Source organism: Xenopus laevis, chromosome 8L (assembly GCF_017654675.1).
Source record: "Xenopus laevis strain J_2021 chromosome 8L, Xenopus_laevis_v10.1, whole genome shotgun sequence".
NCBI classification, from domain to species: domain Eukaryota; kingdom Metazoa; phylum Chordata; class Amphibia; order Anura; family Pipidae; genus Xenopus; species Xenopus laevis.
Genome location: NC_054385.1, coordinates 60,250,646 through 60,276,589, shown reverse-complemented (window position 1 = coordinate 60,276,589; position 25,944 = coordinate 60,250,646). Strand labels below are relative to the sequence as shown.

Below are 25,944 nucleotides of genomic sequence, written 5' to 3'. Positions count from 1 at the left end.
TAACACCGAGATTGACGTATACCATAAAAGTTGTTATTAAAGTGGCATTCACCTGTATTGGCCTATGAAGGAGCAAGCTACGTGTTCATGGTGTGTAAATGTGTTTTTTGTGGGAGTTACAGAAATCACGCACCATCTCTAATTTCCATATTACCACAATTTCCTATTAGGAAATACTGCACTATATTTATTTATTTTTTCTTTTTGACCATATACTCCTGTGCAGTTTGGAGCGCTGGCCCTTTAGTTGCCTTTCGACATCACATATCCATCCAGTTTGACAACAACCACACCAGAATTGTGAAGCCTGTGAAAAGTATAAATCATTAAATGGCGTGATGCTTCTTATCAACAGGCCTTTAATTACAAAACCTTAAAGCAGCTAGTAATCATTCAAAACATTGGGTATTGCCCCATATCATATGCCATTGCAGTGTAATAAAGCTCTGGGTAGGGAAAGAAAATTGGAACAAACAAAGTACATACTTCGAAGCAGGATCAGAGCATCGCGGTATAAGATTTAAAGGGGTATAATGAGCCATGCCTTCAATAAACCATATGGACATGTTCTTATTACTTACCAGCTTGTTTTGAAGTCTGCAGATTTATGTGATGTACTAACCATCCATATCACAGCTGAATAAATAATGAATTAGATTCATAGAATGGGAGGGTTGTTATGACTCCAGGGACTGATATTATGTAATGTAACAGCTGGTCCTTCACTAATGCCTATTAACTAGAGACTGTGCTTATCTTCTTGGATGTATATATTTCTATAAGCCTCATAGACACAGACATTTTATTTTTATGGTTCAGCTTTGGTAGCCTTATAAATACCGAAAGAACAGGAGATAATGACAATATAAATTACTAAGAATTTAGGAAAAAAGGGCCCCATATGCATATACTTTACCATAAAAGCGAAAATGAACAGAAATGGGCATGACATATAGTATACATGTTTCTTTCAACCATGCTAAAATGATTTGTGTATAACCAGTAGGTAGTAAAGGAAAAACAAATAACAGAAAATAGTGGAATAAGATAGAAAATGAACAATGTTGACAATTCTCATAGACAACTGAATTCCAGCAAGCAGGCCAACATAGATTGTTTTTATTATCTAGGGAGAATGCTTAAAGGGATCCTGTCATCGGAAAACATGTTTTTTTCAAAACACATCAGTTAATAGTGCTGCTCCAGCAGAATTCTGCACTGAAATCCATTTCTCAAAAGAGCAAACAGATTTTTTTATATTCAATTTTGAAATCTGACATGGGGCTAGACATTTTGTCAATTTCCCAGCTGCCCCCAGTCATGTGACTTGAGACTGCACTTTAGGAGAGAAATGCTTTCCGGCAGGCTGCTGTTTTTCCTTCTCAATGTAACTGAATGTGTCTCAGTGGGACATGGGTTTTTACTATTGAGTGTTGTTCTTAGATCTACCAGGCAGCTATCTTGTGTTAGGGAGCTGCTATCTGGTTACCTTCCTATTGTTCTGTTGTTAGGCTGCTGGGGGGAAAAGGGAGGGGGTGATATCACTCCAACTTGCAGTACAGCAGTAAAGAGTGATTGAAGTTTATCAGAGCACAAGTCACATGATTTGGGGCAGCTGGGAAATTGACAATATATCTAGCCCCATGTCAGATTTCAAAATTGAATATAAAAAAATCTGTTTGCTCTTTTGAGAAATGGATTTCAGTGCAGAATTCTGTTGGAGTAGCACTATTAACTGATGCGTTTTGAAAAAAACATGTTTTCCCATGACAGTATCCCTTTAATTACTTAATAGATAAACTTTTGAGTCTTGTATTAGGTGAAAAGGGTTCTCCACTTAATGTTTGCATTAGTTGGGCTTGATCCAATACATGGGTGGACTGGAACAATTGGTCAGCACTCACCCAAACCACAAACTTGTCCGACAGGTGCACGTGCAAGGTTGTCCACTCCAACCGGATAAGCAATGCAAAACGAAATCACAGCACCGTCCAAATTGTATATAATCTTTAAAAAGCCTTTATTGGATTTCTGGCTTGGATCTCAAACGAACAACCTTTCAGGCCTATGTGGCCTTTTTTCAAGTCAATGAACTACTGCTGGTTACAAGGTTTTATACTCACTCATTAGGTCGACCTCTATAGGCACGTAACAAGAATTAATTGATACAAAAAAAGAAGCATAAAGGCAACATTGGCAGATACATTGTAATGTGTAAATAAAGTATCCACTCATTTCCTGGTAGTTATATTCATCCAGATAAAGATTTGAATCTTATAGTACAGTATCTGCAAAACAATAAAAATGACCAATATTTGTAAAAGATTATCTGATCATAATAAAATTAAAAACAACCATTAAAAGTCTATCTGTATATGGGATGCAAGTCATATTCGCGATTAAGGCCATGGGGTTCCAGCGTTTCTAAACGTCGTATCCATTTAGCTTCCTTTGTTAATAGCATTTTAACACGGTCCCCACCGCAACAAAGTTTTGGAATATTGTCAACTACTTGGAACATTAATTGCTGGACCCCATGACCCTTTTTCGGCAAAATGACTAGATACCGCCTGGTCTAGTTTTTTGAGTTTTACTGCAGATTTGTGCTCACGTATTCTTTAATGGCACGTGATGTCTGTCCCACATATAATCGGCCGCATGGGCATTTTATCACATAAACTACAAATGTAGTATTGCATGTATAAAAAGCATTTATTTTTATCGGGGTGCCCTTCCGTGGATGATGTACTACATCGCCTCTAAGAACGTTAGAGCAAAAATTACATGACAGGCAAGGAAAAGTACCATTATTTCTCGGGCGCAAAACCCGTTCCTCCCTTAGGTTTCCTCCCAAATCTGATTTGACTAGTGTGGATCCAATGGTATTATTCCTTTTATATGACATGAGTGGCATATTTTGAAAAAATTCTACCTCAGGGACCCCATCTCTTAATATGCCCCAATGTTTCCATATCATTTTGGCTACTTCTTGACTCACTGTATTGAATTTGGAAACAAAAGGGATACGTTTTTGATCCCTTTTGTGATGGTCACCATGGAGACTTACATGTGGGTCCTCAATCCCCTCACGTTGCTGTTTAAGGAGACCTGGGGGATAACCTCTCTGCAAAATTTTTTTTCCATTTCATTCAATCTTTCCTGTTGCAAACTACCCTCTGTCACAATCCGCTTGACGCGGACAAATTGTGATTTGGGTAATGATTTTCTAGTTTGGATAGGATGGAATGAATTATAATGGAGTAGATCCAATACATGGGTGGCCAACTCAGCCATAGATTTACTTCTTTCCAAACATGGCCAGCTCTAGAAAGTCCAGTATATGGCATATGGCTTACCTATCCAGGAGGATGCACGTTACAATCAGAATATTCTGATTTCATGGCTGAGACATATAAAAATGACAAATTTATGACATTGCAAAATACCTTTTGGCATCTGCCATTTTCAGCTATGGAATCGTTTGATGCTAAACAACTATGTCACAACTTTACAGGCCTTTCACCAAAAAATGAATACTATATGGATAAATATGCCACTTTCCTACTTATAAAAGTGCTACAGTCTTTATCAGGGCCACAATCAGAAATCACGGGGCCCGTATGACAAAAATTTCTGTGCCCCACCCACCACCATAGGCCCCACCCACCACCATAGGCCCCGTCCACCACCATAGGCCTCACCTACCACCACAGACCCAGCCCTAGAGACCCCACACAACAAAAAGCCATGCAAACATGGGTGCTAAAAACCCATTGGTGACCAGGACCCCCCCTATAAGTTAAAAAAAAATAAGTGGCCAGGGGCCCCCCATAAAAGTTAGAAAAATTTCACTGGTGTTCAGCCACCCATTGGTGGCCAGGGTCCCCCCACAATGTACAACACAAATTGGTGGCCAGCCCCATCTTACAAGTTAAAAAAACATTGGTGGTCAGGGGCCCCATAGAATATTAAAATAAAAACATTGGTGGCCAGCCGCCCCCCTTACAAGTTAAAAAAAAACATTGGCGGCCAGGTGCCTACTTTGGCGCTTTCAAAGGGGGCCTGGCTAATTTGAAAAATGCAGCATAGTTGGGCCCCCCTTTAGGCCCAGTATGACTGTACCCCTTATGCGCCCCTGATGGCCTTTATAATCACAATTTGTTCATCAAAATTCTAATCTTTACTATAAAAACATCTGCTGAACTGTAGTGCATTTTCATATAGTTTTTTGAGATTTCCCCTCATATAGTTTTTTGAGTTTTCCCCTCCTGCAAAAAGCCTTGCTGTTTGTCAGTACAGGTATGAGACCTGTTATTCAGTATGCTCAGGACCTGGGTTTTTTTTTAAGGGATCTTTCCGTAATTTAGATCTTCATATCTGAAGTCTACTAGAAGATCATATAAACATGAAATAAACACAATAGGCTGATTTTGCTTCCAATGAGCATTAATTATATATGAGTTTTGATCAAGTACAAGCTACTGTTTTATTATTACAGAAAAAAAGGAAATAATTTTTTAACAATTTGGATTATTTGGATAAAATGGAGTCTATGGGAGAAAGCCTTTCCATAATTCGGAGCTTTCTGGATAATGGGTTTCCAGATAACAGATCCCAAACCTGTACTGCATTGCCAATAGCTAGCTGAAACCTCGATTTTCAGCTATCTGATTTTAAGTTTACCTGCATTTTACATTTTTTATTTGTGGTCCCACCAGTTTATAATGCATTTCAATTGATGCATTTCCCTGATTTTAAGTAATGTTTTCCCAGATTTTACATCAAAATGTTGTCCTGATGTTCCCAAAAACTGTTTTTTTTTTCCCTCTATGAATTTTATTATTTGTGAAATAAAGAGGTGTAACATACTAACCATATTACAGTATATTTTGCCATGGTTCTGCCTGTAAATGGTCAATTCCAATAGTTTGTCCCTTATAGAGTCCTGCACCAATCACTTATTGCTTTAGGTTGTGTATGTGATTGACAGAGAGTCTTGCACATGCCCTCCATAGTGTAACATTAACACTGCAATGTTAAACCCTTGTTATTAACACAATAAATATTGTATCTCAAAAACAAACTCCTGTGCTTATATACTTTCAGTACTTAAAGAAAAAGTTACTTTAACACATTTCCCTGATTTTACATTTTCCTGGATTTTACACAATTTTTCCCCGGTCCACTGAAAAACATAAAATGGGGGTTCTATTGTATTTTAATAGTCATAGCAGTTTGCCTATAATGCTACATTTTAGGGCTATGGTACATGTTTGTTCTTCTGGCACATGCATACTAATAAACAGTGAAATTACAAAAAGAATTATTCTTTTATACACAAGACACAGACATATGTTCTAATTATACAATATCTCTTGAACGAAATACTTGCTCACTGATATGTGTTCTTCTTTTTAGGGAGTTTGTTGCAAAGCTGAAAACGTACAAACATTTCTATGGGGATCTTCCAGCGGAAGTGTGCCAGCATACTGCTGTTGTGGAAAATGATACCTTCTGCTGGAATGGACATGAGATAGTAGAGAGGTAACTAACAAGGTTTTGAAATTCATTTATAAATACATGGCGCAATGGGGCTGAATGCAAATAACTTTTCAATTAAATTAAAAATGATGAGTTGTGCCTCAGCAGTGAAGTAACTTTGGGGGACTGAACCACCCTGCACACATTTTTAATGGGCCTCTTTCTGCACAAAATCACAGGTGACCTGCAACAAGCTAGCAAAAGTGCAGGTCACTTGCAATGTCACATGTAATGCAACCCCCTCCTGTTTTCTAAGGTGTCCCCCTGCAGGGACTTACCCCTCTATAAATAAGCCAGTGACCCTCAAGATACAACATAGCTGAGGGAAGGTGCAAAGTCTAGTCTAAAAATGTGATGCAACTCCCCCCACTAGGAAGGGGGAGATCTTTGACATAGGTCTCAAAGAAGACCAAAATATATATATATATATATATATATAAATATATAGAAGATGGGACCTATAATCCTACTAGAAAACAATTTAAACATTAAATAAACCCAATAGGCTGGTTGCTTCTAATAAGGATTAATTATATCTTAGTTTGGATCAAGTACAAGGTACTGTTTTATTATTACAGAGAAAAATGAAATCAGTTTTAAAAATTTGGACTGTTTGATTATAATGGAGTCTATGGCAAACAGCCTTTCCATAATTAGGAATTTTCTGGAAAACGGGATTCTGGATATAGGATCTCATACCTATATATATATATATATATATATATATATATATATATATATATATATATATATATATATATATATGGTAGTGATGAATGAATTTGTCCTGTTTCACTTTGCTGAAAAATTTGTGAAACTGCGGGAAAATTGGCAAAACAGTGAAAATTCACAAAAACGCATTAAAGCCAATAGACAACTTTTTTTGCACAAAAACATTGGAGTTTATAGGAGAATTCAACCTGTAATATAAAAAAACCTCCCTCCTACCCTGGGTAAACCCCCCCTCCCTCATCCCCCCAGCCTACCTGCCCCAAATTTTTTACTAACCCCTCTGTGCAGATTCTGGCCTCTGAGTTCACGGCAGCCATCTTCTTTCTTCTGTCTTTTTCGAAAAATTTCGGCGCATGCGCAGTTGGAGCAAATTTCCGGACCCAACCCACTGAAAAAATTTTCGGAAATTTTCGTGACTTTCGGCACACGCGCAGTTGTTCGGGACTCCAAATGTGCATGCGGCGAAAATGCCGTCAAGACACAAAGATTACCGGAGAAGAAGAAGATGGCTGCCGTGAAACATTAGGGGCAGGTAGGCTGGGGGAGGAGGGAGGGGGGTCTACCTAGGGTAGGGGGGAGGGTTTTTTTTATTATGGGTTGAATTCTCCTTTAAGGGCTGTTTTCCGCTGTGACTTTTCCTGTGTGGTACAATTTGGACTCTATGGGTGTATTTTTTGTGCTAACTTTTTTTTTCAGCTCAAAATACAATCCGTTTTATCATGGCAAAATTTTGCAGAGAATTACTCTAGTGTATGTACAATACACTGTGTCCTTTTGCATCTTACATACATAGAAGCAGATAGCAAATCCTGCTTATAACTGGATCTTTCACACATTTCTTTTTAAATTCTCAACATGAAACAAGGTTCTGAATATAACATTGTGCATCTCCTCGGCATGTAACCTTAGGTATTAATTAACCCATACATATAAATCTGACCTAAAACACTACAGGGACAGGGAAAATCAGATCATTCTTTGAAAATGACTCACGCACCAGCGATATGCATCTGGTAATATGGTAAAAACACCTGGAGGATCTGAATGACCTCTATGTGTCCCACTGAAAGATCAGTTTGAGGATTTCTACCCTTTTTCCTTTAACTCAATGCACATTTTTAAGTTTGATACAGTTCTTTTATACAGACCTTTTGTACTGACTGGACATTTTAAAAGAGAAAATATTATCCGGTGGTTACACCCTTTTTTTTTTTTGGTTCAAGTGAGATTTATTGAGAGAAAAAAAAAAAAACAAAAAAAAACAGGATAGTTGTACAAACATTATCACATCTTAATGCACATAAAAAAATGGAACACGACCCAATACGCAGATTGGGTTAAGACAACCTGCAATCTCAGAATCTTGACCATATAGATACATACATGACAATCATAAGCATTGTACCTCAACTTACAGAAAAAAAAATAAGAATTTTCGCTAGTAAAGGGATCTTCTGAACACTGTAAACCCACATTGTTATGGACAGCAATGACATAAACAAATAGCATCTCCCTGAAATGAACTGCATCCTATGATTTGACCTTAAGGCAGTTCGTATCTGAAAAAGTTGTGCGCTATCTTGTAGCGTAGGATTAGTGGGCTGTAACTGAATCAAGCGTTAGGTAATTACTACCGACTCCCTAGGAGTAATCAAACATGTTCCAGGATCCATAGCTGCCAAATAGCTGTGTTAGTCTTAGTAGAACCCTTTCTCTTGGCAATCAGATCCTCCACTTTTTGTAAGTCCTGAACCGACTTCAACCACAGCTGGTAGGAAGGAGGGTCTGGGGCTTTCCAGTGTTGGGCTATGATTTTATGTGCCAAGAAGAGTAATTTGTGAACCATAGTGTGGGCTGGATTCGTTAGAGGAGTTGGGGGGTCCATACCTAGTAAATACCACTTAGGATCCAATGGTATCTCAAACCCTAGCATCCTAGTGATGCGGCTCTGTAACGCTACCCAAAAGGGTACAATTTCCGAGCAAGCCCAGAAAGTGTGTAAAATCGTGCCCTCGGCCTCACCACATCTCAAGCAAGCTGGCGAGATCTCTGGATTAATTTTATGTAGTACTGTTCTTGAGTAATAGGCCCTATGCACAAAGTACAGTTGTAATATCCTATACTTATAAATAGGAGAAATCCGAAGAGGTGTATGGAGTACCTGTACCCATTGTTCATCAGTAAATGGTGAGAGATCTGCCTCCCAACGGTCTCTCACTTTTAGGGAGGATTTTTGCAGATTAGTGGTTTGCAGGGCTTTATAGAAACTAGAAATTTTGTGGCTAGGTTGGTCCTGTCTAAACACCTCAGCCACAGGTGTATTCCGTAAATTAAAATTACCTGGTTTAAGTGCTTTCTTCACTGCCCATCTCATTTTGTGATATGTCAGCCACTGGGATGAGGGGATGGAGAACTGTTCCTGAAGAGTATCAAATGGAATTATACCTTGTTCATTCCATACCTGGTCTAGGCAATAGATCCCAGCCTCTAACCAGATTCTCGGAAATACGAGTTTATCCAACGGGGTCAATTTAGCATTATACCATAAGGTCGTAAACGGGTCTAGACCCTTCGGGTTGGTTAGATGGTGAACCCTTGAGACAATATCTCTTTGCAATCGTAGAAGTGGGTTGGTTTTAGAAAGCATAGAATTTTTTGGGTTTATGGCCGTTAGGGCGTAAAAAGGAGGTAAATCACATTGTAGAATCTCCTGCCACAGCTGATACACTGCTTCCCCTGGCCCAGCGAATTTCAAAGACCACAGTTGTGAGAGTTGTGCTGCCACATAGTACTGGTGCATGTCAGGTAACGCCAGTCCTCCCTCATCCTTCGGTCTACAGAGTGAGGCTAAGGACAGTCTGTTTCGGGAGGTACCCCAGATTTACCGCCTAAAGATAGCAGCCAGGTCAAGAAAGAAGCGGTTTTGTATTATAAGGGGGGTGTGCCACAGTACATACAATAGTTTAGGAGCTATAATCATTTTAATGGTCTGTATGCGGCCCATAGGACCCAGTGGCAAATTTTTCCAAACTTGAAATCTACTCTGAACCCAGTGCAATAAGGGAGCTATGTTAAGATCATAATAAGATGACACCGGCAATGCCACCGTCACCCCAAGATACGTGAATTGCCGAACTTTCAGTAATGGTATATCTGCCCTAATACCATCCCCCACCTCTGGGTCCACAGGGAATATAATTGACTTAGAGGGGTTAGTTTTTAGGCCAGAGATTTCTCCAAAAACCTTAGTTATGTCCAGAAGAGCAGTGAGAGAGGCATGGGTGTCCCCCAAGTAAATCAGCGTGTCATCCGCATACAGCTGTATTTTCTCTTCCCTTCCCCGTATCTGAAAGCCTGAAATTCGAGGATTCTGCCTGACTGCAAGGCCTAACGGTTCGATAGCTAAGGCAAATAATAATGGGGAGAGGGGACACCCCTGCCTCGTACCTCTGGTCAAGGCAAAAGCTGGGGTTAACAATGAGTTAATTCGTAAGGCTGCTGTAGGGGCCGCATATAGTAACTGGACAAGGGAGATAAAGTAAGGCCCAATCCCAAATGCGGACAATACCTTCCATAAATAACTCCATTCTACAGTGTCGAATGCCTTGGCAATGTCCAAGGCTACTATTGCCCTCTGCCCCATATTGGAATGTTCCATGGTAAGGTTAAGCATCAACCTTCTGATGTTATGCGCCGTTGTTTTCCCCGGAATAAATCCTGTCTGATCCTCCGTAACCATATGAGTAACCACTGTCCCCAACCTTCTAGCCAAGATTTTCGCCAAGATTTTTGTATCAGCAGTGAGAAGGGAAATAGGCCTATAAGCTTCAGGTAAAGTCGAATCCTTCCCTGGTTTAGGAAGAAGGATTATGGAGGCTTCATACATGGAGGCCGGGAGACTTTTATGTTGGGAAGCATAGTTATAAGTTTTTAGGAGATGGGGGGCTAGTTGTACAGAGTGAAGTTTATAGAATTCTATAGGGATTCCGTCCGCTCCAGGGGCCTTGCCTACCGGGAATGACCCTATAGCTTCCTGTATTTCTACCGTTGTGATGGGTTGATCTAAAAATTCCATACAGTCTGCTGGGAGCTCTGGGAAGCACAAGCCTGCTAAGAAAGACTCAGTTGCAGTACCCTCTGGGTCTAATTTAGATTGGTACAAATCGGCATAGAAAGCAACCATATGGTGCCTGATCTCTGTGGGGTCGTTAGTAAGGGTGTCATCCCCCACTTTAAGTTGTGTGATCATGGGAGGTGTTGATTGATCCCGAGTTAGCAAAGCCAACATCCTGCCTGCCTTTTCGCCCTGTTCCAGTATCCTAGCCTTCGTGAATAGGTGGCTGTATTGAGATCTGTCCCACATAAGCTTAGCATATTTGTCCTGTAGCTGTTTTAGCTGAGCACAATTCTGGGGTGATGGATTAACCGTTAAAAGGGTCTCCGCCTGCGAGACCTCTAGTTCCACAGAAGTCTGGAGTTGCCTGGCCTGCCTTTTATGTGCAATAATTTCGCTATTCAGGTAACCCCTTAAAAACGCCTTAAAGGTGTCCCAGAGTAGATTACTGTCAGTGGTATGAGCGTTATGAGAAAAGAATTCGGTTATAGCGGATTCATGCCCTTTCTGATTATCAAGTATCGATAGCCAAATAGGATTCAAGGCCCATCTCTTGGTGTGCTGTACTTGATCAACATTAAGCACCAGTTCAAGGGGGGCATGATCTGTTATTCCCCTGGGCAGATACTCAGCTCCCTTCAGGTTTACTAAAGCAGAGCTATTGGCGAAGGCCAGATCTATCCTAGAGAGAACAGAGTGAGATGCCGAGAAGCAAGAATATTGTTTAGAATGGGGGTGGAAATGTCTCCAAACTTCAGTGAGGCCTGTCCCTTTAGTTAGCTCGGCCAAATTAGACTGTGGATCAACCCCCTCATGATGTCTTACCCTGAGCCTATCCAACTTGATGTCTAGCAGAGTGTTGAAGTCACCAGTGGCTATCACCTTAGCTCGTGGGTATTTCGCTATGAAGTGCGGTGGTTACACCCTTAGTGGTAACATAGCATATATAATGATGAGGTATCCAATACATTCAATCTACAAATGATTATTACCTTGATACAGTAGCTACATAAACAATTCTGTGTAACACGTTTTTGGACTATCCAGGCCAACTGGGTTAACATTCAGCTAGTATACTAGATCATGGGTTACACTGGAATCTATCACTTAAGGCAGGGCCTTCGCAAAAGGGAAGTATTGAAGGCGTGGTGTAGTGCTTTACCCAATAAAGAAATGGGCGCCAGGAAGTTATTGCAGTCAAACACAACAAATAGTTTATTTGTCAAAGACAAATGATCCACAGGTTACTTACATTGGTAAAGAGGCATTTGCAGAATATATAGACACACAGCTCAGACAGGTGCATTCCATGAGGCTGTAGTCAAGGCAGTACAACTTCCCTCCAGACAGAAATACCTCACACATGGTCTGGATCCCACCCAGTTGAGTGGTCAGGGAGGAGAACCTAAATCCTGACACCCTATCCACTGTGGTCCCTTCACTGTAGCCAAATCTTACTGCCTGGGAAGCTACTCCCTGCTACACCTCCTTGTTGGAGCACAAAGCTGCTTTTTGTATCTTCCCTCACTGTCTCGTTCTCCTAGATAGTCTATAACATTATAATTCTCACTAGCCTCATTCACGGGGTCACTGTTTCCTGACTTTCACACAAGAGGTTCAGGTCCCTCTAGGGCAAACTGGATTTACTGGGCCTTAGTGTACCCACGTTCCCTGGAAACATCCAGCTGGATCAGCAACCAGAAGCCAAAGAGGAAGCTCTACCCCTTCTTATTATACCAAAATGTGACAGGAGGTGTTCATAGCACCTCGGCCAATAACTAGGATATGTAAATTACAACTAGCTACATGGGCATCTGCCCAGCAACTAGGGAGATCAGGAAGTATAGGGATTTAAAGCCATAGGGGCACATTAACCCTATGGGTCCCTACATATGTAACACCCTCTTGGACACCCCCCTGGGCCAAGGTTTTACATTCTTACCATATAACAGGTCCTGAGTCCCCTTTGCTAAGTGAAAGGGTACTGGGAATTACCTCTCATGTCAGTGCCTCCACCTAATGGAATCCTATGGGTGGCTCCATTAGGAAAACAAACAAACAGTGCTGTATAACAAATATAAACTCTATAATAAAGAGAGAGTGCAGCAAATTAAATATACATTCAAATAACAATGACCCACTACCCTGGGGAACCTGTTGAAGTCCAATCCTGGCACATTCCTGCCAGGCAAAGTCCCACACTCCACTCCTGGTGGATAAAGAGTCTCAGTCCCTTTTCCCCAAAGAGCATTATTTTCCCCAGGTACCACTTCCTGCCCAAATACCTCTCTGGCTGGACAGAGGTAATTTGCTCCCACGTGGCAGGCACAGCAACAAAGCCTGTTTTACAAACAGGAGACACTCTGGATCCTTTCTTTCTCTACCCTTCTTGGGCACAACTCACACAGGGATTCACACAAATGGGTAGGCTCGTCCAGAGCTGGAACAGGCATCCACAGTGATGAAATCCATTCAGCGAAGCACACACAGCTTGCTTTATCCTAATTGCATAGTTCCCAGCACTTTCTATAGTGCGAGCACACAAATTCCTCCTCTGCTGAAAAACAGCTCCCAGCACTCTCAATAGTGTGAGCATACAAAGTCCTCCTTTACTGAACTACAGCTCTCAGCACTCTCCATAGTGGGAGCACATAAAACGGCATCTAATCTCTAAACCTACATGGTTGAGCTTACCAGGCTCTGGAGTACCTTGCCTCAAGCCCGCAGGGCTATCAAACTTATTTTTATCCCTTAGATCTTGCCAGTTCTAAATCACTCTCCTAGGTGAAGTAGGAATCAGCAATGGCAGAGTGAGCCCTCAGGTATCTGCCATACACACTGCACAGGGACAAGGCTTAAGTTAAACATGTAGCTGCACAGGCAGGGGAATTCCACTATGTGGTTTCACATTTTAAGGAACAAATGGGAATTAACCCTCTGTATCCCTACAAAATTATGCTTCTTAATAGGCATGGAAATTACCCTGTTGTGTTCTCCATCAACATAATATTTTGCCTACCAGTGATTTACTACGGGTATTTTTAAGCTCCAAATATAGCTGATCTATAGCTTATAACGTCTGTCTGTAGGGAGTCATAGTAGTTGTAGGGTTAAAGAGATGACACGTTTCTATAAAAATCATAGGAACGTGTCAGTATCAAGTATGTGCTGCTCCCTGAATAGTTCCCCCTCAAAGTCCCCCTGAAAGGCGCCCCCCCAGCCCCGCGAACCTGCATAAACCCGACCCTTTGACACTGCTAAAGGATCTTTGGTGCTGTTTCAGTGACGCTGGCCTGGGGGAGGTGCGATCCTTCCATAGGCTAATTACGAATGAAAACAGGACTTCCGCCTATGGAAGGATCGCTCCACCCCAGCCCAGCGTCACTGAAGCAACACGGAAGATCTGTTAGTAGTGTCAGCCAGTTTGCTGCACCAAGGTTCGCGGGGCTGGGGGTGGCTTTGAGGGGGGCTTTGCAGGGGAATTTTGCAGGTGCAGCACATACTTGATACTGACACGTTCCTATGATTTTTATAGGAACATGTCGGTATCGCTTTAATGCATCACAATCACACAACACAGACATAAGTCAACCAGATGGCCTAATTTGCCAAATGTCTTCCCAACATTTTAAGCCCCTGGTAACAAACCTATAAGGATTATTTATATCTTAGATAGGATCAAGTACAAGGTACTCTTAGATTAATACAGAGAAAAAAGTTTTGATTTCAGTTTTAATTATTTGATTAAAATGGAGATGGCATTGCTGTAGTTTTCTGAGATTTCTGGATCACTGGTTTCCGGATAACGGATCCCATACCTGAATACCATTCCATCTATCACCCATTATGTGTGAAAAGATTATTTTAGCATATACCTTCATTTCCTATAAACACATTCAGTCAAAAAATTAAGGGTTTACACCTGCCCTACAACAACAAACGTATTTTGGGAAAAGCCTGTTTTAACATGGCAGATGTTTGACAATTTTTCTTGGGTAGGTTATCAGTAGAAAGCTTTTTGTTGGAGATTGTATAAAATGATATGAATATATAGCAGTTGGTGAAGGCTAAGGCTCCCTCAGTTCTCATTATTCTCCAACTATGCCATTCAAAACTTTGGCTAAAAATTCATACATAAAGAAAACCTCTGTCATAGGAAAAGAATTGTAAGATAAAACATTATGGTAATTTATAAATTTTCTAAATAGACAAACAAAAGATTTCTGGATAAAAAAAAGCCACAGAATTCTGGACAGTCCTGTCCCAAAGTAGTTACAGATGTTGCCAGATTTGGGAAGGAGAACATGCTTTCATTGCAGTTTTTCCCTCCTGACTATATTTTTTACCACTGCATTCTTGCACACATAGACAAACACAAGAGCCACATGATATGATAATAATAAAGAAAACCTCCATCGTTGCAGCTTGTGGGACATTGTTTGTCAAATTCTGGCTGGGGCAGATTAACTTGTGGTCTGAGTTTTAAAGAGAAGATGAAGTGTTTCTTTTCCACTTGGCTATAATGTACACTTATTTTGCTGAAGAGTTGATTCTACTGCTGTGTAAGAATGACCGTGTCTAAATTAAAAGGATGTCCCAAAGAACAGATATAAGCAGATACTTGGTTGCCAGCAACATCTCACAGTGTTGACTATTGCATTACTAAGGGTGTAACTGTTCCAAAGATTCTTTAATAAATGGGCAAAGCTGGCATATGTACTGTGTGTATAGAGAGAGAGAGAGAGAGAGAGAGAGAGAGCGAGAGAGAGAGAGAGAGAGAGAGAGAGAGAGAGAGAGCGAGAGAGAGAGAGGATGTATTAAATTTAAATCCCAGGTGCTCCTCATTATTGTAGATAATAGAAGATATTAGGAGCTAGGGATGCACCGATTCGGTTAGGGATTCGGCCGGGATTCCGCGTTTTTCGGAAGGATTCGGATTCGGCCGAATTCTTCTGCCCGGCCGAACCTAATCCAAACCCTAATTTGCATATGCAAATTAAGGCCGTGGGAGCGAAATTGTGTGACTTTTTGTCACAAAACAAGGAAATAAAAAATGTTTTCCCCTTCCCACCCGTAATTTGCATACGCAAATTAGGATTCTGATTCAGTTCAGTATTCGGCCAAATCTTTCGCGAAGGATTCAGGGGTTCGGCTCCTAATGTCTTATATATACAGAACAGATATCCCCTTAACATTGCAGATCCTTTACTTGAATCAGCTGACTCTACAATGTAAATATTTTACATTAGTTTTCCATTTGTCTTGGGATGAAACTGCCAGCTTTATCAGATACAATTTTATTGTGGTGTCCTATACAGGGGTGGGTTTTAAGGTTCTGCTCTGACATATCACTATGTGATACATGAAGACTGATGCTCTGTAAATAGATTCAACATATTTCCAAGTGAATATAAAATTAGGGTATTCAAAATGTTCAAAAGCCAAACAGTTTTGCAATATACAAATAATCTCTATCTGATCTCCAAATTTTGTTGATATGCATGTTGAGTATGCAGCGTGTTTAGCATTCAGGAAGATTTGTTATTCCTGCGCACATCTAATTTCCTGGACAGAAAGCTGGAATCTATTCTTCCAGACAAAACAGAGACAAGGTTAAGCTCACTTGCTTTCCTCAGCTTGTCTGTGAGCAATATCTAATTCATCCTTTCAAAACATTAAAATGTTTAGATCAGCATTTTTTAATCATGATAGGATCACCAGGGGCCTATTACCAATTATTAGTAATTTAATATATTGTTGTGTTAAATTTCTCTAACTATATAACTTTGCAAATTATTCCCTTATAAAAGACAGTTGATAATAAGACAGTTGTATGGTATGGTACAAATATCTCCATAGTCTGAGAATAATGTACTCTTAAATGGGAATTGTCCTTGAAAAAGATGTCACCATACTTTATTATTAATATATTATTATTATGCATTATTATTCTTTTTCTTCGTTGGGTTTCAAATGGTATATTTGTGTGCTTAGACATACATTTTGTTGTGTTGTCAAGCAATTAAACCATGCTGTTTGTCAGTAGCTCATTGCTGTTATCAGCCAACCAGAACTGATAAAATCTCTCAGCAACTCACAGCATGGGTGGGTTACGTGCAGTCTTGTTAAAGGGGAACCATTGCTTATTGAAAATTTCATTTAAGCTTTGTCATACTGAAATAATAAACTTTTTAAATATGATCAATTCAAAATTCTGTACTGTTTCTGAAATAATCAAGTTTATCTTCAGCATCTGGTGCTCTGTTTCTCTTATTTCAGTATGATGAAGTTTATATTAAATTTTCATTTTTGCAATAGTTGCCCTTTAAATATATAACTGTAAGAACAAATAATGAAGATTGTTTGTGAAACAGACATAGTTTAAGGTAACTACAGTTGCTGTGGTACAGTAATGTTGCCTAATCGTAACTGCGTAGAATTTGTGGTTACTTCTTCTTCTGGAGGAAATTTTCTAATATTTGCCTCTCATACTATTGGATCACAGTTCTCTACAGGGAAAGTTTTAGTCAGTTTGTCCATCAGTGTATGTTTGTACTGTTTGCTCACCAAAAAGTGACTTCCATTCAGGTTCACTTGTCAAAACCCATAGCCAATATGTGCTATCTGACCATTCATATATATAAGGCCATATTGATCAATATTCAACTCTTGAGCTTTTAGAGGCATTAACCTCAGCAGCAAATTAGGGTTATATATCAAAGGTCTCTTCTACCTCGAATAGACTCACAACTCGTTTGCTTATTTTTGAAAAAAAAAAATAATTTAAAAAACTCTACGGAATGCAATCGGGGGGAAAAAACTCAAATACTGTACCTTCAATTAATCGAATTTTTGAGCACAAAGCATCGGAAAAAACTGAAAATCATCAAGGCTAAAAACATCTCCAAATGGTTCAAGGGACTTCTGTCATTGACTTCTACATGACCTCGACAGGTTTTAGCTGGAGTATTTTTGGATTGGAGATATTTCCAACCTTGGGGCATAATACGTTTTTTTTATCCCGAAAAATTCTAATTTTTACTGAAACTACCCCAGAAAATTTTCATGACAACACAACTCAACCTTTAATAAATAACCCCCTAAATGTAGCACAATATATATATATATATATATATATATATATATATATATATATATATAGTTACAATAATGAATTTAAGTGAAAAATTTTTTGGGGAATTTCTTTATTACATTGATGGGAAACCTATTTTTTTTGCAGGATATACTTTACCGTCTTTTACATATATGCTAGTCTCTTCTCTTTAATTGTCTAACATTCATGGTAGGTAAAGGATTAAAGAGTTAGTCATCCCAAGTCCTCGCCGCACTGCTCACAGTACACGCCTCTCTGGGGTAACCCTACTTTGAAACAGTTCACCACTATTCCGGATCCTCACTTGTGGGCACGGCATGAGGTCAGATATATTTTTGATATAATGCCAGAGGGCACACTTCTCTCCTTTCAGGAACTGACACATACCTTCTCTTTGCCACCTGCGATGTCTTTCAGGTATATACAACTGCGCCATGCTGCGGAGGCTCAATTTGGTGGCCTTACCGTGGATGTTACTCCTGGAGCTATAGAAAGTTTAGTGCATACAGTAGGCCTGGGGAAGGTACTGTCTCTATTTTATGCCCGACTGATGCTTGCTAGTAGCACGTACCTGCCTAAATTGTTTGAAAAATGGCAGCGCGATATCCCACAGCTTACTAGTGAGCAGTGGGAAGATATTCTTGAAACAACCATGGAGGGGGTCATTAGCAGCCGGGATAGATTAACCCAACTTAAATACCTGCACCGTATATATTTTACCCCACAACGACTGCACAAGATTAACCCTAACATAAGTCAAGAATGTCCTAGGTGTCAGTTCTCCCCAGCAGATTTTCTGCACTTAGTGTGGACTTGCCCAAGGTCTCAACGATTTTGGGGAAAAGTGGCAGAATGTATACATGATAGAACAGGAATGTCTCTCCCACTTGACCCCATGGTAATGCTACTTAATCAGGTGGAAGATGTGTCACCCAAGCGTGGTCAGAGAACATTGGTCACTTTACTGTGCATGTATGCAAAAAAGACGATAGCTATACATTGGAAATCGGACAGGGGCCCAAAATTCTCAACATGGGAGAGCCTGATCGAAAAAGCAATTCCTTATTACAGATTAACATACCTTCGGAGGGGCTGCCCCCAGAAATTTGACAAAATATGGGCGATATGGTTGGACCTGGAAGGTGCTCAAGACTCCTGTTAAGGGTAATTTATCTTATATTGCATGGTGTACCAATATTATTGGACTAGGGTATGCATGTAGTACTTGTGAATAACTGACACTGCAAAAGTTGATTTGTTTCTGTTTATTGCTGGCATTTCATACTTTATTGTTCATTGTACAACGTATACTGTTCAGTGATATGGTGTTAAGTGTGTACATTTGAATCTAAATAAACACGTATTGTTAAAAAAAAAAAAAGAGTTAGTCATAGAGAGATTTATTTTCCTTTGCGCAATTGCCCACAGTTACAGTCAATACAGAACATCCTCTCTCGGTGCCCCATGATGTTTGAAAGCTGTCATCTTCTACTTCAGAGCTTCCAGTCATATGTATCATGACTCCTGCTCCATCAGTTTATTTTTAAATCACCTCAGGCAAAGGAAGCAGCGTTGTCATCCTCTCCTCTGTATTTGATTTAGCCCCTGGAAACATATTCAGATAACTGTAAGGCTGATGGCACTCAGGTCACTTTCTCTGCTGCTATTTTTCAGCCAGTGGAGCTCAGACCAAAATTAATGCCACCCATTCTTGACTTTTTTCCTATAAAAAAATCAAAACTTTCAAAAATGTTGAACCAATATTACTCTTTGAAGAATCTTTCCTTTAATCTAATACTCCATTGGCCTGATTTACCAACTTGCAAAAAAACTGACATTTAAAATATAGATGTACATTTAAAGTTACCTATAGGTCGTGTTGATTGTTTTTTGCTGAGAGGTTAGTTTTTGTAAGTAATTGTTAGTTGAAGTTCCTAAACCTGACTGTTTTGACAACCTGACTGTCCCATCTCAGCCTGTCAGTTAAAGTTTCCAACGGACTCCTGCTGCACAAATATGGCAGCCCCCTCATACAGGAACATAGGGGAATTAGACAGGTAATGTAAAAGCATTGTGCAAATACTTTATGGTAAAGTTATAAGTAGCTTTCAAAGGCAATATTATGATAAAAGTTTAATTTCTGCTGTCAGTATCTATTTAAGTGGAACTGGAGATGAGGTGTTGTTAGCATAGGAGACAGTGAATGATCGGTTAGAAAGGTAAGAAAAAAGCCAAAATTGAGCCTGGTTATGGATGCCATGTGAATACAGAATCTGCATCTGGAGAGAGTGGCCAACCGTATTAAATGCAGATGATAAGTCAAGGAGGATAAGGATGGAGAAGTGACCTTTGGTTTTGGCGACCTGAAGATCGATTGTATCTCTGCACAACACAGTCTCAGTTTAGTGACCACCCGGAAACCAGACTGCAGAGGGTCCAAAAGGGTGTGTAGAAAGTTAGTAATACGGGATAACACAATATGTTCTAGGAGTTTAGAGGCAAGTCGTAGAAGTGAGACTGGACGGTAATTTGACAGACAGGACTGGTCAAGCGTGACCTTTTTAAGAATAGGCTTTACACAGGCCTGTTTAAAAGGGAAGGTTCCAAAAGCTAGAGAAGAATTGAAGATGTGAGTAAGTAGTGGTGTAAGCTCTGCAACACAGTGTTTCAGCAGAGAAGAAGGCATAAGGTCAAGGGGCAAGTTGTGAGTGGGGAGGACAAGAGAAGCTTGAAGACATCAGACATTGTTATATACTATATATGGCATATTGCACCTAAATTTTGCTCAAAGCACTTTGTCATGCTGTTCACTGGTAGCAAAGCTAATGGGCATGCCAAGATACTGTAAATGTCAACTTAAAATAGTATATGAGACTTGGGACACTTTGTAAAGGGGCAGAGTAATGCCTTTGGTCTGCAGATTCCTTACTTTCACCATCTACTTGTCTGGATAAGAGGGCTCTCACTGTATACAACCACTCATAACCCTACTCCCTACTGCTCAAAATATGACCTGAACTAACCAATCCACCTTAAAGTAGCTGACTCTTTCTTCTAAGCCCCACTACATTTTTTTATTAACTGCCTAAGGAAGAACAGAGAATTAGCAGTTATTCGGCTATTCAGCACTGTAACACGAGTTTCCCATTGATGTAGCAAAACAACTGACCTACGATCCCATGGAGCTCTGCAAAAGTCGAATCCCAGAGCCTGAGAGACTAACCCTTAAAATAAGGTTAGCAGATCAAATGAAAATTACAGATATCCCAGCTATAAGGGCTGCACTGATTGCATTCCATTTTGGTGCAGCCCAGCAAATTACATTTATTAGACGTGTCCCTGATTTTTCAAGTGATGTTTTATCCTTAACCAACAGCTATGTTTATGTGTGCAGAGCATGTTCCATTCATTTGCAAACATGACATTTTCTAACTAATCAAAATACTGCAAGCTGTTGGAGCATTTAGTATACCTCAATAGATTCTACCATGCTTTAGGTAAACAAATACGTTGCTTTCAAATTCCCACAAGTGCTAGAACATCTCTTTGATCTTGAAAGGGAAATGTAATTAAAAAAAATGAATGTCTGTAAATCTGGTGTAGCAACAATTCTTTGGCGTTTCTAGATTGTTGTTCACTTTTCATCTGTACTTGTTATCCCCTTCCTTTTGATGGAATTACACAGTCTGGCAGGAATCAGCCCTCAACTTTATTGTAACTCTCTAAACAAATATGGTACCTGTTATCCAGAATGCTTGGGATCTGGGGATAACGGATCTTTCCCTAATTTGGATCTTCATACCTTAAGTCCACTAGGTAAATCATGTAAACAAAACCAATAGACTGGTTACTGTTTTATTATCACAGAAAGAAAGAAAATCATTTTTAACAATTTGGATTGTTTGGATTAAATGGAGTCTATGGGAGATGCCTTTCTTTAATTCTGAGCTTTCTGGATAATGGATCACATACCGTATTCTCAGTAAGGCCATGTCCATAGGTTTTTATTTTTTACTGTTTTTCTACTGACTCTATAAACTGTTCTGATTTGCTCAAATAGTTGATTTTAGTTGATTCTTATCTTTGACCCTGCTGAGACCAATCCCTGAGTTTCATAAAGGACAGCTGTTAGAATTGACACATTAGTAGCAAATGTAGCCAACTTTAAACACCCATACTGAAAAATGTCTTTTGGAAGATGAACATCCTTTTTGAAATATAGCACACAAATTCCTATTAAGCGAGATTGCAAAAACAGAAGATTTTATCCACATCTGCACATGAAATAATCAGAAGGTGCCAAACCGTTAAAGTGTCATTTAAAGTGAAAGCAAGCTGGAAACACAATAGTTAAATAGTACATGTTTCCTGTGTGTATAATAATACATGGAACCTCAGATATTCCCACAGACACAAATCAATCTGTTTTATTTGTCATTATAACTTCTTTAGCGTCTGCATTTTTGCAAATTCCCCTCGGATTGTTTAATGCATAGTTTAATGTGTGTGTTAGGATTTCAACATCCCGCCACTTGTTTCTCAAGAGGGCTGATATTCTGTCTGCCAAGGGTGAGGCTGTGAAAGTCAGATCAGGGCAAGCTCAGAATTCCCATACATGGGAAAGAATTTGGTGATCCTGCACAGATCCTAAAGACCAGCCAAGCAAATGCTAGGGTTACTGTTTCAATGACTGAGCTTCATACAGCTTATGTTCTTTAAGGCACTGAAGAATTTTTCAAACCTCCCTTTGAAGACTCATGTTAGCACAATATTTTGACCTTGATGCCAACCATGAGAGATGGTGGCCCTCCACCTGTTGCTGAACTATAATTCCTATACTGAGTGCAACAGTGAAACAAAGGCTGAAAGGCCACTGAATGGGCATTCCTGTTTAAAAGTACTGTTAAATGTAACCCCATCCTTGATTGTTCTTAAAATGAGTTTCTTCATTTGATTGTCAGTGTGCTTCCTCCTCCATCTCCTCTTCCTTCTGGCCATCATGCCTTCCATATGCATAAGTAAGGGTTCCTGGTTCTCCATTCCACATCTCAGCAGGCTATAATGCCCCTTCTAGGTAGTAGTAGTAATAATCCTGGAATGCGAAGGAGCTGGTGGCAGTTTAGGAGGCACTTGGCTGACCATGCTGTTTTTACTGTAATACTTCCCTGGGCACCTTACTCATGGAATAGTCGCTGACAGAGGCAACTTACAGCTGGAAGAACAGAACTGTCATTATTATCATCAGCATGTTACAGTGCATACTGGACAGCTGTGTATCACAAAGCTCTTGTTAGCTGCTATTAATATCACCAGCTGTCCCAGTATAATGCGACGCTTACAATTACTGTTGGTTCGACGCTAAACAAGTTTTTAACACTTCAACTGCCTACATCCTCTGCTTGACAAATGATTCTCTTGTTAGCACGGTATGTGACTATAATCCATTTTAAGCTCTATCGAGCAGTGCCCTTTTTACTGATTCTATTTGCATATGTAATCTGTTCAGTCTATACATCCTTCTGTTGTACAACTCTGCAGAATATGTTATTGTTTTACAATAATAATCATTTTTGCACACTTCTCGAGCATGCAGAGCTGTGGTGCTAAAGACAATGACATCCTTAAAAGAAGCCATCCCCACCTCTATCCAATCACAGTACCGTAACATAGTTGACATGTTTCTTAAGGGTGCTCCAGGAATGCTGATGCTCCATGATTTAGAGCAGTGATCCCCAACCAGTAGCTCGCGAGCAACATGTTGCTCTCCAACCCCTTGGATGTTGCTTCCAGTGGCCTCAAAGCAGGTGCTTATTTTTGAATTCCAGGCTTGGAGGCAAGTTTTGGTTGCATAAAAACCAGCTGTACTGCCAAACAGAGCCCAAATGTAGGTAGCCAATCTACATAGGGACTACTAAATGGCCAATCACAGCCCTTATTTGGAACACCAGGAACAGTTTTCATGCTTGTGTTGCTCCCCAACTACTGTTACTTCTGAATGTTGCTCACGGGTTCTAAAGGTTGGGGATCCCTGATTTAGAGAATATATTGCTCAGTGGTTTGTCAACTATTTGCTCTACATTATTACTGCTATGTATTTTTAGAGTGCCAACAAATTTATATATTTACATAATTACATACATTGCAACTTATACAAAAAACAAAGAGGGCCCTGTCCAAAAGAGCTTGAATTCTAAAAGTCTTGCATTTAGTGTGCCCATCTCTTTTATAAAGAGAACATCAAAAATTTAAAGGAAAAGGAGCTCCAACAGATTGATGCCGTCAGAACCTTTTATCAAGTGTGACATCACTTCACATTCAACAAAGTTATAAAACTGCAGATTTGTGTAATAAAATGACTGGCATCATCACTGTTACAAGTTTGCACCAGTAAAAATTAGCAAAGCAACTATTTAGTAGTGGTTTAACTAGTGTGTTATAAATAGGCCTGTGCCTTATCTCCCTCATATAACTATACACTGCTTATTGAGAACAGGATCTGGACATATGAGCGAGCCTGACTGAAATTGCTTGGAGAAAAATAAGCGCAAACTTGCTCCATCTTGAAATTTGCATTTATTATTAGGTTTCTTCAGAAGTGTGCCAATGTCCAGCCTGGGAGACAGTGTTCCCGTTAACTGATATTCCATGGTAAACTGCCATGCTACTATTGAGATAGGACATTCTGCGTTCATCTTGATGCTTTGTACAGCATACGATTGAGAGGGGGATATGTAATTTAAGGCATAAAGGGGAAAACATTATATTCTATATTAGTGGTAACACTGCAAATTTTAATTACTTTTTTAGGCCTGATTAAAGGTGGCATGTATTCTTTTCACACAAGAATACAGACTTTTTCAAGTAAAGATTTTATTACATACACTGTGTACTGGTGCAAATGATAAAATGTGCTTGCTTTCTTTCACTATAACTACTTTTTGGGTTCATGAAAGCTATTTTATATTTCACCAAAGAAAAAATTGTTGTACAGGTATGGGACCTGTTATATAATATGCTGTGGACCTGGGGTTTGCCGGATAATGGATCTTTTTGTAATTTGGATCTTCATACCTTAAGTCTACTAGAAAATCATGTGAACATTAAATAAACACAATAGGCTTGTTTTGCTTCCAATAAGGATTAATTATATCTTAGTTTGGATCAAGTATAAGGTACTGTTTTATTATTACAGAGAAAAAAGATTTGAATTATTTGAAAAAAAAAAAAGGAATCTATGGGAGATGGCCTTCCTGTAATTCGGAGCTTTCTGGATAACAGGTTTCTGGATAACGGATACTTGTACTTATTTTCACATCCCCCCAGAGCTTACTATCTGTCATTGTAAGAACACATGGGCCCTACTAGTAAACTAGAGTATGCTGAGGCAGCAGTCATGTGTTGGTTAGCTTGTTTGTGTTATTGTCCTATGCACAATATTGCACCTGCTATCTATCAACATGGTTTAAAGCCCCTGTTTATGAGCCTTTCAGGAATTTATACGTTTCCAGCTTAGTTACCACTCACTGTGAGAGATATGAACAAAGCATTTGGTTGTCGAAGCTTCAGGGATCAAATTAACAATTTAATTTTCGAAAGGCTAAATTAGGAACATTATGGGTGGTTTACAGTTGTGCATCAGTGATGCCTGTCCCTGGTTACAATCTGTTTTGTCTATCACCAAACTACGTTCAGTTATAGCTATTGTTCAGCAGAACAGAAAAGTTTTCTTAGTCCTATGACCCCTTGGTAGGTGTTGTAGGATAATCACCTCATCTCTTTAAAATTAACTATATATTGCATCCCCATCTGCCATTGATTTATCAGTAAATAGTTCAGATACATTCTACAGACTGTAATACTGCACAGCCATGCTATATGCCTCTGAATATCTTGCTATTTAGCCATGGGGTGTGCACATTCAAATAAAGAGTAGTGATGGGCGAATTTATTCACCAGGCGCGAATTTGCGCGATTCGCGCGATTCTAAAAACTGGACGCCGGCGTCAAAAACAGGCGCCGGCGTAAAAACAAACGGGCTCCGGCGTCAAAAATGGGCGCCGGCGCCATTTCGCAAATTTTTTGCAGTTTCGCGAATTTCGCGAAGCGAAACGCCGCAAATTCGCCCATCACTAATAAAGAGGTGTCAATCCTAAATTTAGGTAGTTAAAATAAACCCTAAACCAACACATAATTAAATTGAAGAATCTTGCTACAAAGTACTTCAAAAAATGATTACCTTTATTTAAATGGACTGTTTAACAAAAGCTATATATAATACCAAGGAGTCCCCATTCTGTGCCGTGTGGCATGGTACTAAATGAAAACATAAGTTTGAACCCCCCTGGATTCCACCTTCAACTCACCTTACAACCACTGGCTTCACATGTCTATCTGTGTCATCTGGGATGGAACCTAAAAACCATCATACTCCTAATCTTCCTAA

At 39.7% G+C, this 25,944-nt stretch overlaps 1 protein-coding gene across 1 annotated transcript in view; it reads left to right on the top strand.

Moving 5' to 3' along the window:
• The window catches only part of gpc3.L (glypican 3 L homeolog), a 227,096-nt gene that overhangs the window by 118,853 nt on the left and 82,299 nt on the right, over window positions 1-25,944 (top strand). Inside the window, exon 5 of the mRNA XM_018230004.2 lies at window positions 5,419-5,544. Coding sequence (XP_018085493.1) covers window positions 5,419-5,544 — 126 coding nt within the window. The remainder of the gene's footprint in view (window positions 1-5,418; window positions 5,545-25,944) is intronic.